Below are 14,846 nucleotides of genomic sequence, written 5' to 3'. Positions count from 1 at the left end.
GGGCCTTTGGGAGGCGTCCACTTAAGACAGAAAGGGCAGAGACGTTGCACCTTCATTTCTCTATCTCCAGCCTCTCCTCCCTGCCCAGAGAGCCATCCCTCAGTAATGAAGGAAAAAGGGAGAAAGTTCTGCAGGACCAGCCAGCCTGGCCTGAAAAAGCCCAATATGAAAGTGGCCAGCTCCGCAGTCCCCCACCCCTCTGGGGGGGTGGGGCCGCACTGCCAGTCTGGTGGTCCTTTGGCGGCGGCTGCTGTTTTGAGGGATGGATTCTTAGTCATGTCCAATATCCCACGGAGAGACTTAGTTTACACACATTCTCTGTGTCTCTCCTGGTCTCATCTGGGCCTCAACAGAAACTCATCAGCCTGAGGGCAGCCAGCCTCAGGAGCCCTGTTCCCAGTTAGCCACTGGAGCTGGGAAAGCTGCCCGCCAGGCAGATAGAGGCCCAGTGGTCCCCAGCCTACTTCCCAGGGAGAATTAGTGCAGATGCTGCTGGGAGTCTGCCGGCTGGGCCCACCTGCCTGGCATGAGCTCGTGCCCCTGCGGACTGTGGGAACACACCGACCCCATCTGACTCCTCCAGGGTTCCTTTTTGTGGCCTCTGGGAGAAGCCCCCAGCCCCTTGCATGTGGGAAGCATAACCTCAGGGAGAGAGTGCTGTGTGCTGTGTTCAAATGCGGCCTGTAGCTACTTACTACCTGGGAGCCTCAGAAAACGGAACATTCAGTTCCTTTCAGCTCCTTTGAATCCCATACAAACACCAAAAGCCTGGCCAAGATCAGGCCCCACTTGCCCTTAGGAAAAGATTGTTCCACCTCTTGCATAAAAGGACAGCCCATCTGACCTTTGTCTGGGTAGAGTGAGCCAATAGGAGAAGGGATGGGGGCGGGAGCAGCCACAAAGGCCCCAGCCCAGCTTGGCGCAGTCCTCCCTGGTGTGAGCATCCAGCAGCCTGAAGGGTGAGCAGTCTCAGCTCAGTGCCAGGCGTGGCGCCCTCCCGAATACTTCCTACACACTTGATGACTGAGGGACCCTTATCCTCCTCCACCTGCCAGATGAGGGGGTTGGACCGAGGGATCCCTGGCACCCCTGTGGGCTACAAAGCCTGCTTCAGGAGGTAGTTGGGGGGGAGCTAAAAGTACCCCTTCCTGCCTTTGCCCCCATAAGAGATCATGGGGAAAGGGGACTGATAGCCCATGACTCATTTTACAAGTTAGAACACTGAGCTTCAGAGAGGGCAGGTTACTCACCCAAAGTCACACAGCTTTTCTGGTGAGTATGCCGCACCATGAGCCAGACTTTAACTCTGGTAAATTTGATGTGCCCTCATTAGGGAATCCGGCCAAACTCTTAACGGTGGCTCTTGAGGCTTTAGGGCACAGCTCTGGGTGCCCTCCCTCCCAGCCACCAGATTCAAGACTTGGCCTCTGATAACTTCTGATCTCATCTGATCTACTGGTTTTTGGCAAGTGATTCCTCTATGACAACTCTGAACCTTGGTTTTCTTGACAGTAAAAACAAAACAAAATGAGGGTGTTAGGCCTGCTTCAAACCCTAGATTCTATAATCTTGAAAGGTGGATTGAATTGACTTGTACTGGGAGGAGTCTAGAGGGGCTGGGTGGGCCCTGACAGGTCTGAGTTGGTGTGGAAATACAGTGATCTCTTACAGTTACACACACACGCACACACACTACACACACAGAGCCACGAAGCAGGCCCCTTGGCAGGAGAATTGGACCCCAGTTTTTCAGACCATAGAAATCTCCTTAGATACAGCAGGGAGGTAGGACCTCAGGCCAGCTTCAACTCAAGGTTTAGGGCTCAGCCCACAAGGAATATTCATTCCCTCCTCCATGGGTGTGACTGCTCTAGATTTGCTCAAACCAACCACTGGACTTTAGCATGTCTACAACACTTCACATATATTATCTCCTTTGATCTTTACAACACCAGGTGAAGTAGGTGCTATCGTTACCCCCATTTTATAGATCAAGAAACTGAGAGGGGAAGTACCTTAACTATGGTCACATAGCTTCTAAGTGTGTGGGGCACAATTCAGACTCCGTTCTTCCTAACCCCAAGTCCCAGGTGCCCTCCCCTCCTCTCTCCAGATGGCTGCCCCTCCCTGGGCACTGGGTGGGCTCAAAAGGAGTCACATGGTCTGGAAAAGACAAAAGAGGACTTCAATCCCAGCAGCCCCTGTGAGAAGCAGTGGGTGGGGACACAGACAGAAAACAGCCTCCCGTCCTCAGAGAGTTGACTTGGGTCTTTGGAGAGGAACAAGTACCTCTACACTGGGTGTGAATACAATGTACATCCTAAGTAGAAACAATGTAACCATCGGAGCCAGGGCCCCCAGATGCTAGATCCAGGTAGGCCTCGATGGGAGGTGGCATCTAACCGGAATTTGAAGAGGCTGAGGGTTCTCAGAGGAGAGGAAGGAGAGCATTCCAGTCATAGGCGACAGCCCGCAGGGCTGGAACTGAGGGTGCATGGACCTTCTGCTGCAGGATTGTGAAAAGCTGGAAATGCTAACGAGAAGAGTTTGTATGTGATCCTCGGGATAATAGGAAGCCCCTGCAGTTCCTTGACCTCAGCTGACAAGGTCAGACCTGGACTTCAGCAGCTATGCAAGCAGTGGATTGGAGGGCAGAGAGACTAGTGATGCTGGGGATGTGTGAGGCCAAGGGAAGATGATCAGGCTGGAAGCCAAGAGGTCCAGCTGGGGAGCAGGCTGTGTGGGGAGCTGGGAGGTGTGGGGGTTCCATGCTCCCTGGGGAGCTGCATATCTGGAGCTCAGAGGTCTGGGTTACGGTGGGCCATGCTGATCGCAGCCTCACTACGTTGGATATTATGGCATGATGAGCCCCTGGGAGCAGGAGGCCCCCAGCTTGCCTAAGGAGGGTTCTGATCCACCGAGGTGGATCCACCCAGAGATGCAGCATCTCCCATGTCGAGCAGAGTGGGATCAGGGGCTGGAAGAAGTCCTACACATTCAGCCTGGGCAAGATGGGGAGAGCCGGGCTTTAAAAAAAGAAGGGAAGAAAAGGTGCTTAGGGGGAACCTTATAGTTCTCTTCAAGCAGTTAAAAGGCAGTCACCTGGAAGACAGCTTGGCCCTCGAAGGTGGGGGCCGAGACTGGGTGGAAGATGCAGAGGGAGATGTGGAGCCGGGATAAGGAAGCCCTGAATGGGTGCCATCCCAAAGGGGAGTGAGGAGGTAGGAAGTCCCTTGTTTGTCAGGTGTGGGGGAAATCCTTGGGAATTCTTGTTCAGTTACATTATAAGGACTTGGGATGTTCCTCCCATGTCTCAGGGACCTCAGGGATTCTGGGACACAGAAGGGAGGCGTTAGTGAGAACACAGCAGAGCTCCAGCTGGAGGGAGGGAGGCAGAGGAAGATGACAGCCAGAGGACTGGCAGTGGAGGGATCTGGGCAGAAAGGAGGAGCCTGTTGAGGGGAGAGGGCTGGGGGGTGCTGAGCGAAAGAAAGGTGAAAGTCTTTGGAATGGAGCCTAGCAAAGGCCTGGAACGATGAGTCACGGGGATGGGGAAGGAGGTCAGAGACTGATGAGAGGATGGAAAAAGTCCAGAAAATGGCCTGACAGCGAGTCTAGAAAAGGGATCACCCCTATGTGCCTAGATCATCACAACACACACACACACACACACACACACACTGTCGCCTGACTTCTTACCTTCCATGGTCATCCAAGCCCAACCTAAGTTCCAATTCAGCCCCCCCTGGAGACCCCAGGTCGGAAGAAAAGGCCCTTATAACAGAGTATGGAATGTCAGAGCTCAGAGGGGGCTTAGAACAGAGACTATCAGAACTGGAAAAGACTGAGAATGGAAAGAACTTTATGATTACGCAGTCAAGGTCCAGATTAGACGGGGGGGGGGCGGGGGGGGAACTGAGGCCCACGGAGGGAAACGGACTTGTCTGAGTTACACAGATTCTACTACGTGGCAGACCCAGCCCTGACACCTTGATCTTTTGTCTCCTCCTGGGGACGTGACAGCCCGGGGAGGCACGCAGACAGAAGTGGGGGCCGTGGGGGGCTGCCCTCAGCCTGGGGGGCGGGGAGAAATGGGGGCTTAGCTAACAGCAGAAAATGGGAACCAAACAGCGCCAGGCCCCAGCAGCAGCATCCTCCTGGCCCACAATCAGCCAGGGCCCACGGGCTTAGGGGACCGCGGCTGGGGGAGGAGTGGCCAGGCGTGGGGGCGGGCCTCGGACCCGGGCCCCGGAGGGCGGGACAGGGAGGAGCCTGGGTCAGGCGGCGGGGCGGAGCTGGAGCCGTCCGACCTCAGGCGGGGGCGGGAGGAGGTGGAGCGAGGCCCTGACGCTGAGACCCCGCCCCCCCGCCCCCCCGAACCCGCCGCTGCCACCGCCCCTAGTCGGTCCAGTCGGCCTGTCCGCCTACCGCGGGCCCCGAGAGCACAGAACGCCGAGCCAAGAGTCAGCTCGGAGTGAGGGCGACCGCAGCCCGGACCTCCCTCCGTGATCATGACTATGGCCCCCGGCCGCTCACTGGCCGCCGCCGCCCCAGCCGGCAAAGCCAAGCTCACGCACCCCGGGAAGGCCATCCTGGCAGGTGAGCACGCCGCCGCCATCGCCACCAGCCCCCTGCCGCCGGCCGCTTCCGGGCCTGGGGACTCGTCGCCCCTTCTACCCCGGGGGGCGGAGCTGGGGCCCAGAGGAAGGGGTTCTCCCCCCCCCCGGAAGTTCTCCTGTCCCTCCAACCCTCCTCCCCAATGAGGTGGGGGCCTCCTTCCCCCGGGGCTCCCCTCGGCTCCTGCCCTGCCTTACCTCTTCCTAGGGGACCCTGGCTTCCCCGGGGTGGAGGAGGGTCTGTAGGATTGCATGGGGAAGGGGCTGAATTCCTTTCCCCCGACTCCCTTTGGCCCTCGACTTGCCTGGACATGGGGGACACTGGCCTCCCCGGGGGGGGGTCCGTAGGATTGCATAGGGAAGGAGCCAGTGCCTCCCTCCACGCACCCCTGCACGCTCGCCTCCTTCCTCCGGGGCTCCCCTCAGCTCCTGCCCTGTCTTACCTCGTCCTGGGGGACACTGGCCTCTCCAGGGTGAGGGAGCGTCTGTAGGATTGCACAGGGATGGGGCTTTGTTTGCTTCTCGGGTTAGGTGGGGGTGTCCTGTCCCTCTCCGGGTTCTGGTGCAAGGGGTGGGAGGTCCACAAGCTTTCATTTCCAATCCTGGGCCTGCCACTTATTCCTAGAGTAACGGACTTGCCCTCTCCAGGCCTCAGTTTCCCTCCCTGTAAAACGAAGGGGCTGGACCTGTAGAATGAGGAGGAGCAGCCAGGTCCAGGGGAAAAAATCTTAGCTGGAGAGTCAGAGTACCTGGCTACAAATCCCATTTCTGAATCATCCTTACTACCAGTGTAAGCCTTGGTCCAGCTCTTTCCTCTCCCCAAGCCTCAGTTTCCTTATGTGTAAAATGAAGAGAGTGGCCTTGGAGATCTGAGCCCTAGAGATCATGTGACTAATTGGATGGTTATCTGTTAGGTACCTTCATTCATCCCTAACCTCTTCCTTACTGAAATTCTAGAAGCATAGTGGGGAGGGAGGGAGGAGCTTGACTTGGAACCTGGGCCCTTGGGTTCCTTCTAAAGGAGGCATGCTGGGGCCTCTGGTCTGCCCCAACGTGGTCCATGCTCAGGCACTTAGCGGGAAGAGTCCTGGCTAATGTGTTCCCTCCTTTCCCCTCTCTCCAAGAGAATTGGATCCGGGCCAGGCCCCAGGTGAGGGGGAAACTGAGGCAGTCCAGTCTGGAAGTGAACTCCAGGTTCCAGAGACCACCCCTCCTCCCCAGTATGTCAGCCCTGCTGCTAAGCAGAGCAGAATTGCGGAGTCCAAAGTCATGGATTTAAGGAGTGGGGAGGGGCTCTCAGTGAGGCCCAGAGACCGGTCAGGTGTGGAGTAGTTAAAGAGTTCTGGCTTTTAATCCGAGCTCTGTCTCTTTCTGCCTGCTGGGCCTTGGGCCAGTCCCTTGCCTCGTCTGGGCCTCAGTTTCCCCCTCTGTAGAATGAGAGGGTTGGATCTTTGAACTTTCTGGCACTGAAGTCAGGATCCGTCGGGTGGCTCTGGGCCAGGTCTAGCCACCCCTTTGCTGAGTCATGTCTCCCCAGTCGGGTTGGGGGAGGGGCTTGGAAGATTCCCAGTAGGAGGGGCTGTGTCCCCAGGGATCAGGGCCTAAGCTCCAGGCACACTCTGCCCAATGCTACCACCAAGCTTGAGAGGGGAGGAAGTTTGAATGGGGTTACCTTGAGAGCTGATAGGAGGCCCTTTTGTTGGAAAGGTAGGTAGAGGGAGTCACTGCTGGCTTGGCCTGGCTGGTCTGGTCTGTCAGGCAACTTCAGAGGCCTCATCCAGCCTCACCCCCACCAAGTGGGGGAAGGGGCTTCCTCTGAGTCCCTTAAGGATCTGAATGTGGATTGAAACCTGGTCCTGGGATTCCAAATCCAAAGGTCTTTCCTTTGACCCCTCCCCTGAGCCGCCAGAAGCCTGCTGTTCGTGGCTGAGCCCCGCCCCCCTCACCAGCTTGGAGTGGCACAGCCTGGGACGAACTGGTCCTTGCCAGAGCAGAGCTGCAGCCCTGCCCTGGGCCTCCCTCAAACCCCTGCGTTCCCCCATCCCAGGAGGCTTGGCCGGAGGCATCGAGATCTGCATTACCTTCCCCACTGAATATGTGAAGACTCAGTTGCAGCTGGATGAGAAAGCCAATCCCCCTCGCTATCGGGGCATCGGTGAGGGCACCTGGGCAGGGAGCTGGGCATGAGGAGGGTACCAGCGTAGGGAGCTGGGCTCTGGGGTGTGAGGGGGCATCTGGTCAGGGAACTGAGTTCTAGAAAATCAGGGATAGCCCTGGGGAGCTAAGAGGTAGAGAGCAGTGATACAAGGATCTTGAAAAAGGGAAGGACCTTTGAGATGAGATGGCAGGGAGCCAGATTAGCCAGAAACAAGGAGAGTGGGTGAGGGGAGAGACGAGGGGCCCAGAGTGGCTGCTGCTGAGGGGGGCGGAGTAGGGGTATGTTCTAAGGAGATAGGAAAGCGGAGACAAAGCCACGAGAGGAGGGGCCCAGGCTTGGAGGCGTAGGGGGTGGCGGGCACTGTGCTAGGCACTAGGGATGAAAAGGGAGACTGAGATGGTCCTTGTCTTCGGGGCGCTCCCAGTCTGTTGGGTGGGGGAGTTTGTGCAAAGTCTGGGGGTGGGGGGTCACTCACCCCTGGGGCACAGGGACAGCGTTGGAGGGTAGAGCCAGGCTGGGAAGCACTTCGACAGAGGAGCCTGTTTGCTTGTAGGGGCAACAGAGAGCCATTGATGCCCCCTGAGCAGCAGGGTGATATTTGGTAGCTATCTGGAGGTTAGAGAGAGGGGAGAAGGAACCTCAGTTTCCTCACCTGTAAAATGAGGGGGTTGGGTCGGATGGCCTCTGAGGCTTCCCGCAGCCCTAGGGCATGGGGACCTGTCATGGAGGGCCAGGGCTCAGGACCAGGAGTGTAGGGGAGGACAGGAAGCTAGATCACCAAAGGCTGAGGGTGGATGAGGGTCCCAGGAGCTGAACTCTGGGCATTTTATTTTCTCCACATGGAGGGGGGTGGAGGTGTCCCCATTATGCAGAGGCTGGCAGCCTAAGGACACAGCTGGTCCACCTTCTGCACCTTCCTCCCCAGGGGATTGTGTGAAGCAGACTGTTCGCAGCCACGGAGTCCTGGGCCTCTACCGTGGCCTCAGCTCTCTCCTCTATGGCTCCATTCCCAAGGCAGCAGTCAGGTGAGCCTGCGGCTGGGGGACAGGGAGATGCTAAGACCACTACTCTGAGTTTTGCCCAGGGTTTTCCCCACCGTGACCCTAGGAGGCAGGAGTATACATGCTTATTAGCCCATTTTGCAGATGTGGGAGCTGAGGTGCAGAGAGGAGGTGGCTTACCTAGCGGTCACCCAGCCAGAACGGGCTAGAGTTGGAAACCCAAGCCAAGTATGTTTTCTTTCTACCTATTCCCCTTCTGGACCTGGGCCCAGGACTAGAGTCAAACACTCAGCCTCAGTGGCTGTCTAATGACCTAGGGCACCCACACATTTTCTCAGCCTCAGTTTCTTTATCTGTTAAATGGGGGTTCCAGCTTCCTTCCCACACTAACACGAAGTAAGTTCTTTGTAAACCTTCAGGCACTATACAAATGGCAGCTGGCATCGCTGGTGGCAGGGGTGGCTGGCTGGGGATGTGGGAGCCCAGTCCTGGCCCGAGGCACTCTAATTCCTAACTCCCCCTACCCCCAGGTTTGGGATGTTCGAATTTCTCAGTAACCACATGCGGGACGCCCAGGGCCGGCTGGACAGTACTCGAGGGCTGCTTTGCGGGCTGGGGGCCGGCGTGGCTGAGGCTGTGGTGGTCGTGTGCCCCATGGAGACCATCAAGGTGGGGCCCACACCTGCCAGGGACCTGAGATTCCACCATTAAAGCTTTACCTCTTGTGCTAAAGCCTTTCCTGGATCATTTTAGGAGGCAAACCCCCTGGGACTGAGGGAGTCCAAGCAGCTTTTTGGAGAAGGAACCCCAGGCCCACTCTGTCCTGGAGGAGCTCCTAGTCAGACGGCCAGGGTCCAGGCAGGGCTTCAAACCAAGGCCTCTCCTGACCTCTGGGTTGTCTTTCTCCTGGTCTCTCATCTCTGTCTCTCTCTCTCTCTCTGTGACACACACACACACACACACACACACACACACACACACACACACACACACACACACACACACACACACACACACACACACCCTCACAGCCCAGGGTCACCTTGCCTACCCCAGGCTGACCTTTCACCTCTCCCTTTGTCTCATCTTCTGTCCCCCAGGGCAGGGCCTGGTTTGCTCCTCCGCCGCTCTTTCCCTTGGCACTGCTGGGCATGTGTGGGGGGAGGGGAGGTGGGTATAAACACTCCTAGCCTCAGTTTGACATCTCCCCAACAGCCCCCAAAACGTGTCCCTTTCTCCTTCTTTGCAGGTGAAATTTATCCATGACCAATGTTCTGCCAATCCCAGGTATCGTGGTTTTTTCCACGGTGTGAGGGAGATCGTCCGAGAACAAGGTTAGTGATGGCTCCTGGACAATTCCAGGGCCAGGTATCATCTGGGCAGCTCTGCCGTGTGCAGTTTGATGGGGACCAGGGTAACTTTTTTTTTCCTTTTTGGTGAGGCAGTCGGGGTTAAGTGACTTGCCCAGGGTTACCCAGCTAGTGTTAAGTGTCTGGGGCTGGATTTGAACTCAGGTCCTCCTGACTCCAGGGCCAGAACTCTAGACCGTGGTAACATTTAGCAGATTAAGACTTTGCCAGTGAAGAGCACTGCGTGGTGTTACTAGGAGAGGCCAGGAGCAAGGGTGGGGGTGGGGGGTTGTTAACAGAGGGAATCGGGGTCAGCTTCCTGGAGGTGTGGGTAAAAGGGGGAGAATATTCCAGCTGTGGAGGATGGGCTGCAGCCATACTGAGGTCCCAGGGAGGGCGGGGGCAGGCTCTGCCAGGAGTGAGGTCAGTGGCGGGGGCTTCACCTGCTCGTGCAGGCCCGGGGAAGCTGCAGGGAGAGGAGAGGGGTGTCCAGTGGGTGATCTTTGCTTGGCTGCCACCAGGTTTGAAGGGCACCTACCAGGGCCTCACTGCCACCGTGCTGAAACAGGGCTCCAACCAGGCCATCCGATTCTTTGTCATGACCTCCCTCCGCAACTGGTACCGAGGTAAGGACCCCGACCTTGCTCCCAGCTGGAGGCCTGTCCCTCTCCTGGGCTCACCTGGGGCCTCTTGTCCTCCACAGGGGACGACCCCCAACAAGCCCATGAACCCCGTGGTGACCGGGGTGTTCGGAGCCATTGCTGGGGCTGCCAGCGTCTTTGGAAACACACCGCTGGATGTGATTAAGACCCGGATGCAGGTAAAGGCAGAGCTCCCCAGATTAGATTCAGGGCCCTACAGATAAGTCCTGTTTCAGCTACTGAGTGCTGTGTGACGTTTCCCTCTATGAGCCTTACTTCCCCCATCTGTAAAACGGGACTAAAAGATCTCCCTACCAGCTCTGAATAGATCGCATGTTGACTCTTCCTTCACACACCAGGGCCCGGGGCAGGGTGGATTCCAGCAATGGCAGCTGTGGGAGCCAATTTGGGCAAGAATGAGGAGAGTAAGAGTGGGCTGACCCTGTTTTGGGGGGCCTGGAATGCCAAGTCAGGAGCTGATAATTTATTGTTGAGGCAGTGAGGACCCACTACAATTTTTGGAGCAGAAGAGTGAGGAGATTGGCCATGGAAGCCATGTAGAAGGTCAGGATTATAAAGGCGAGGCACCACCCAGAGAAGGAGGCAGGGAGGCCAGCCAGTTACTGGGGAGATGCCTTGTTTGCTCTTCTTAATCTCGGAGGCGTAGCCTAGGTGGCTGAGGTCCCTTCCAGCTCTCTCCCCATTGGTCCTGTGATCTCTCTGGGCTTCACTTTCCTCCTGTGGAAGAGCCTTTGTGGGTGTCATGGACCCCTCCGGCTGTCTGGCAAAGCCTTCTCAGACAACACCTCCTCTAGGCCAGACACGGGGCTAAGTTGCAGTATTCTGAGACTACTGCTTTTAAATGCATGGAATGGGGCAGCTAGTGGTGCAGTGGATAGAGCACTGGCCCTGGAGTCAGGAGGCCCTGAGTTCAAATCCAGCCTCAGAAACGTACTAGCTGTGTGACCCTAGGCAAGTCACTTAACCCCGATTGCCTCCCCAAAAAAAGAAAAAGATAAATGCATAAAGGAAAATACAGAGGATTCCAGAGTATATGAAACACAAAAGTACAATGATCACAAAATGCAGGGTAGGGAGTCCTGGCCTGGACAAGTCTCTAAGGCCTCCGTTTTCTCCTTTTTCCCCATCTCAGGGCTTGGAGGCTCATAAGTACAAGAGCACATTGGACTGTGGCTACCAGATCATGAAGCATGAGGGGCTCAAGGCGTAAGTTGGGGACCCCCGAGGCTGTGCCCTCTGCAGGAGAGCGGAGGGGGACCCCAAGGCTGGGAGGGAGGGCCCCCCACTTTTATTCATTCATTCATTCATTCATTCATTCTTTTATTTTCTGGCCTCCAGCTTCTACAAGGGCACTGTGCCCCGCCTGGGCCGTGTCTGTTTGGATGTGGCCATTGTCTTCATCATCTATGACGAAGTCGTGAAACTTCTCAACAAAGTGTGGAAGACAGACTGAAGCGGGGGCTGCTGCTGGCCAGCCCCGAGGCCCAGGAGACAGGGCTGGGGCAGACGAGAGGCCGGAGCTGTGTTGGGGCTGGGTCCAAGGCCCACACCCAGCCTATTCCCGAGAGCCCCGTCCCTGCTCCTGGGCGGCCAGGGCCCATGGTGGACGGGGGGCTGTGAGCCCGGGCTTCCCAAGGAAGGGGTCTCCCCTGTCCCCCTCCCCACTGTGAGTAGAGCAGAGGCTTGGCTGGCCGGCCTTTATGCACCAAACCTTCGGCCTCTGCCCTGCCTCTCCTTCCCTCCTCGTGCCCCATCTTTCTTCTGAGACATCAGGGGGAGAGGGGGGTCATGCCCCCACCCCCAGGCTCTCATGATTCCAGTGTGATTTGTGCCAAACAGATCTTGTCCTGTGTTTTCTATGTCGTGTCTGTGTTCTGTGTTCTATGTTTTGTGTGCATCCTTGTGTCTGTCTAGTGTACGTGTCCACTGCCGGCTCTACCCCCATTTATCACAACCACCAATAACCCCGTGCCTTTTAAGCTACAGGCCTCCCTGGGGAGGAGGCAGGGGTTTCCCCCAGGGAGACAGGGAACCCCCACCTGAGTTTCTGCGCCTGGTGGCAGTTGGGGACACTCCCCAGGACCAAATCCTTCTCTTTTCCTGGGCCTTACTCAGGAGACAGAGAGCGAGAGATCCCAGCCCCCACCTCACCACTCCACACACCAAAGCTGCCTCTGGGGGTCCAGCCTCACTGGACAGTCCCCAAAGCCATCGGTGCCCTTACCCTGGGCCTGTGGGAGTCCTCATCACTCTGGGTTGGTGGGGGCCAGGTCAAGCCACATGTCATGGGACCAAGGTCTGTGTGTGGTGGGGGGAGGAGAGGGAAGCAGATCGGGTCCCCAGCCTGAGCAGGACGGGCCTCTACAATGGGGCCTGGACCTTCAACCCCGAATCCACTTCCTGAGGCTCACCCAGGTTTTCCAACCACACCCGGATGACAGAATAAACCGGAAACTGGTGTCAATGCCCATTTTGTCTGCATGAGATGTAAAAGGGGGTCTGGAGGCTGGCAGTGTGTCCCAGGGGTCAGTTCTCAGGGTGACCATTCTTACCAGACCTGTGGCCTCCCTTCAGAATCCCTGGGAAGAGATCAAGCAGGGCCCAGGTAAGCACAGCCAAGAATTGGCGAAGGCAGGACCAGAGTGTCAGGGCTAGCGAAGGGGTGATGGGGGTCAAAGCTGGAGGGTCTTTGAGCTTACAGTCACTCAGTCCACCCTCCCATTTTACAGCAGGATAAACTGAGGCTCCCAACTGGGCCGAGACATGGCTCAAGGTCACGAGAAGCAAAGGGGCATTGGGGATGGGCCCAGCAGGAACAGTGGGAGCTCACACAGGAGCTTGACTAGTCTGGGTGCAGGTAGAGAAGTAGAGGCACCCAAGGCAGTGGTTTGGAATCCCTGCCCTGATCTCTCTTGTGTCCACTTTGTCTTGATGCCAAGATGAATCACTTAACCTCTCTGAGGCGCTTCCTCAACTCTAGCCAAGGGTACACCCTCTTCCCCGATAGAATGTAAGCTCCCTGAGAGCAGGATAGCTCACGGTTGTCTTTGTATGCTCGGTACTTAGCACAGTGCCTGGCATATAGTAGGTGCTTAATAAATGCTTATTGACCAATTGATTTGACAGACTTTTCTGAGGAAAAGTGCCCTTGGATTTAAGTGCTATAGAAATAAGGCAATAAATGGGGCCTTGAATGTCATGCCCTGGGGAGGCAGGCTGATCTGGGCCAGTGCCATAGATTTCTCTTGACCAAGGTGTGAGAAAGCTCAGCCTTGGTGGCTGGTTTTGGCCTTCTCTGGCCCCAGAAGGAGTGCAGCAGAGCAGAGCAGTGACAGCAGGTACGGGAGGGAGCTGAGGAGAGGGCTGAACCTTGCAGTGGGGAGGGGAGACAAGAGGGGGGCCAGGGCGGAGCTTCGGGTTCAGTTCTAGAGCTCCTGGGAAGGGGCCAAGCAGCTCAGGGAATGGCTGGGAGGACCCTCCAGTGGAGAGGGCACGTTTAAGCAGGGGAAGGTGTGGGGGACATGAGGGCATCCTCAGTTGGCTAGCGGTGTTCCAGAGGCCTCCAGAGGACATCAGCAGGAGCTCCGCAGGAAACACTTGCCAAGGCCGGTCTAGACTGGCTACAATGAATACACTGTCTCCAAGTGGCGAGTTCCGCCTTCACTTCTCATGTACACAGTGGGAGGGTCCTTGCTCAGCCTCATCATGGGGCCATTTGCTCCCATGATCCTCCTTGGTGCCAGGCAGACCGAGGTCCCTTCTCCCTCTGAGACTCTGGCTTCAGACTTGCCTGTGTAACCCTGGGAACGTGGGACCTCGTGGAGGGAGCTTGATTGAGCAGAAGGACCTCAGGCACGCTCATGGAGGGGGCTCCTAACCTTGCTAGGGCTCCTGGGTGGGGGTTATGAGCCAGAATCATGGGAAATGGCCCCAGCAGGGTCAGGTCAGGGGCTCCCTCCTGGACTGTGTACTGTGCACACCCCAAGGGACAAGTGGGGTTCAACAGAAGGAATCCTACTGCTTGTGTCCCCGGCATGGAGCTGTTTGGTCCTTTCCAGTCATATCTGACTCTGTGACCCCATTTGGGGTCTTCTTGGGAAGGATACTAGAGTGGTTTGCCATTTCCTTCTCCAGCTCATTTTACAGATGAGGCAACTGAGGCAGTGAGTGACTTGCCCAAGTTCACACAGCTAGGAAGTGTCTTATGGCCAGATTTTAAATTGGGTCTTCCTGACTCCAGGCCTGGCAGCCTATGCACTGCCCCACCTAGCTGCCCCCTGGCACGCAGTAGGTGCTTAATAAATGTCTGTTGACCCACATAGCTGGCTCTGGAGTCGGAGGACCTGTGTTCTAACCCTAGCTCTTCCTTACTCACCTGTGTGACTCCAGGCACATACACTCCCCTGCCCTGAGTCTCTCCGTCTGTAAAATAAGGTCAGACTAGGCCTCCAAGGTCCCTGCGAGCTTTTGATCTCTGATCCTACCATCCCTGACAAGAGACGGCACAAGCCCACGCTGACGCATTTCCAATCTACAGACACTTGCCAGGACACACCTACTGTGTGCCCACTTCTGTGCTAAGCCTGAAGATCGGGAGGTGAAATAAACCCAGGCCCTCTCTTTAGAGGAGACTCCAGGGAGATGCAGCATGTCTGCGTGAACAATGCAATCCACGCCAATGAGAACTTCAGGAAAAACACAAAGGGAAATGTTGGGGGGAAGCATGGTCTAGGGGGGAAAGCCAGGAAGGGGGATCAGCTTTTGATGTCTCGGGGTAATAAAGGCACAAGGTCCTTGGGAAGGACCAAAAAGCAGTCTCACCAGAGTGTCAAGGGGCTGCCCTGATTCCCCCCCCACGCCCTCATCCAGTTCCTTCCAAGGGGGACACAGGGTGAGTCGTTTGGTACCTACTCACGGGCTCCAGCAAGCCCTCCTGTCCCTTCTGCATGGTCTGTGGGGTGGAATGAAGGCTAGCCTCTAAAATGCAAAAGGAAAAGAGCCTCAGTCCGAAGAACTAGTCTCAAACCTGGTTCTGACACGAGCCCTTGGGAACCTCAGTT

At 56.6% G+C, this 14,846-nt stretch overlaps 1 protein-coding gene across 2 annotated transcripts; it reads left to right on the top strand.

Annotated features, from left to right (window-relative positions):
• The first annotated feature begins 4,362 nt into the window (after positions 1-4,362).
• Positions 4,363-12,904, top strand: SLC25A1 (solute carrier family 25 member 1). 2 transcript variants are annotated; one of them, XM_078154448.1, is made up of 8 exons: positions 4,363-4,599; positions 6,664-6,771; positions 7,700-7,799; positions 8,306-8,444; positions 9,025-9,109; positions 9,646-9,944; positions 10,919-10,992; positions 11,125-12,904. In XM_078154448.1, exons 1-8 carry the CDS (start codon positions 4,512-4,514, stop codon positions 11,237-11,239), a joined length of 1,008 nt encoding a protein of 335 aa, XP_078010574.1. In that variant the 5' UTR covers positions 4,363-4,511; the 3' UTR covers positions 11,240-12,904. The 2 variants fall into 2 exon arrangements, with proteins under 2 accessions (XP_078010574.1, XP_078010575.1); XM_078154449.1 differs by lacking the exons at positions 4,363-4,599; positions 6,664-6,771 and adding an exon at positions 7,920-8,003 and having other exon boundaries at positions 7,710-7,799.
• Positions 12,905-14,846: the final 1,942 nt, after the last annotated feature.

The sequence above is a fragment of the Phascolarctos cinereus genome, unplaced genomic scaffold, assembly GCF_003287225.1.
Source record: "Phascolarctos cinereus isolate Bilbo 61053 unplaced genomic scaffold, phaCin_HiC Scaffold_4;HRSCAF=312, whole genome shotgun sequence".
Classification (NCBI taxonomy): domain Eukaryota; kingdom Metazoa; phylum Chordata; class Mammalia; order Diprotodontia; family Phascolarctidae; genus Phascolarctos; species Phascolarctos cinereus.
This window is presented reverse-complemented; position numbering and strand designations above follow the sequence as displayed.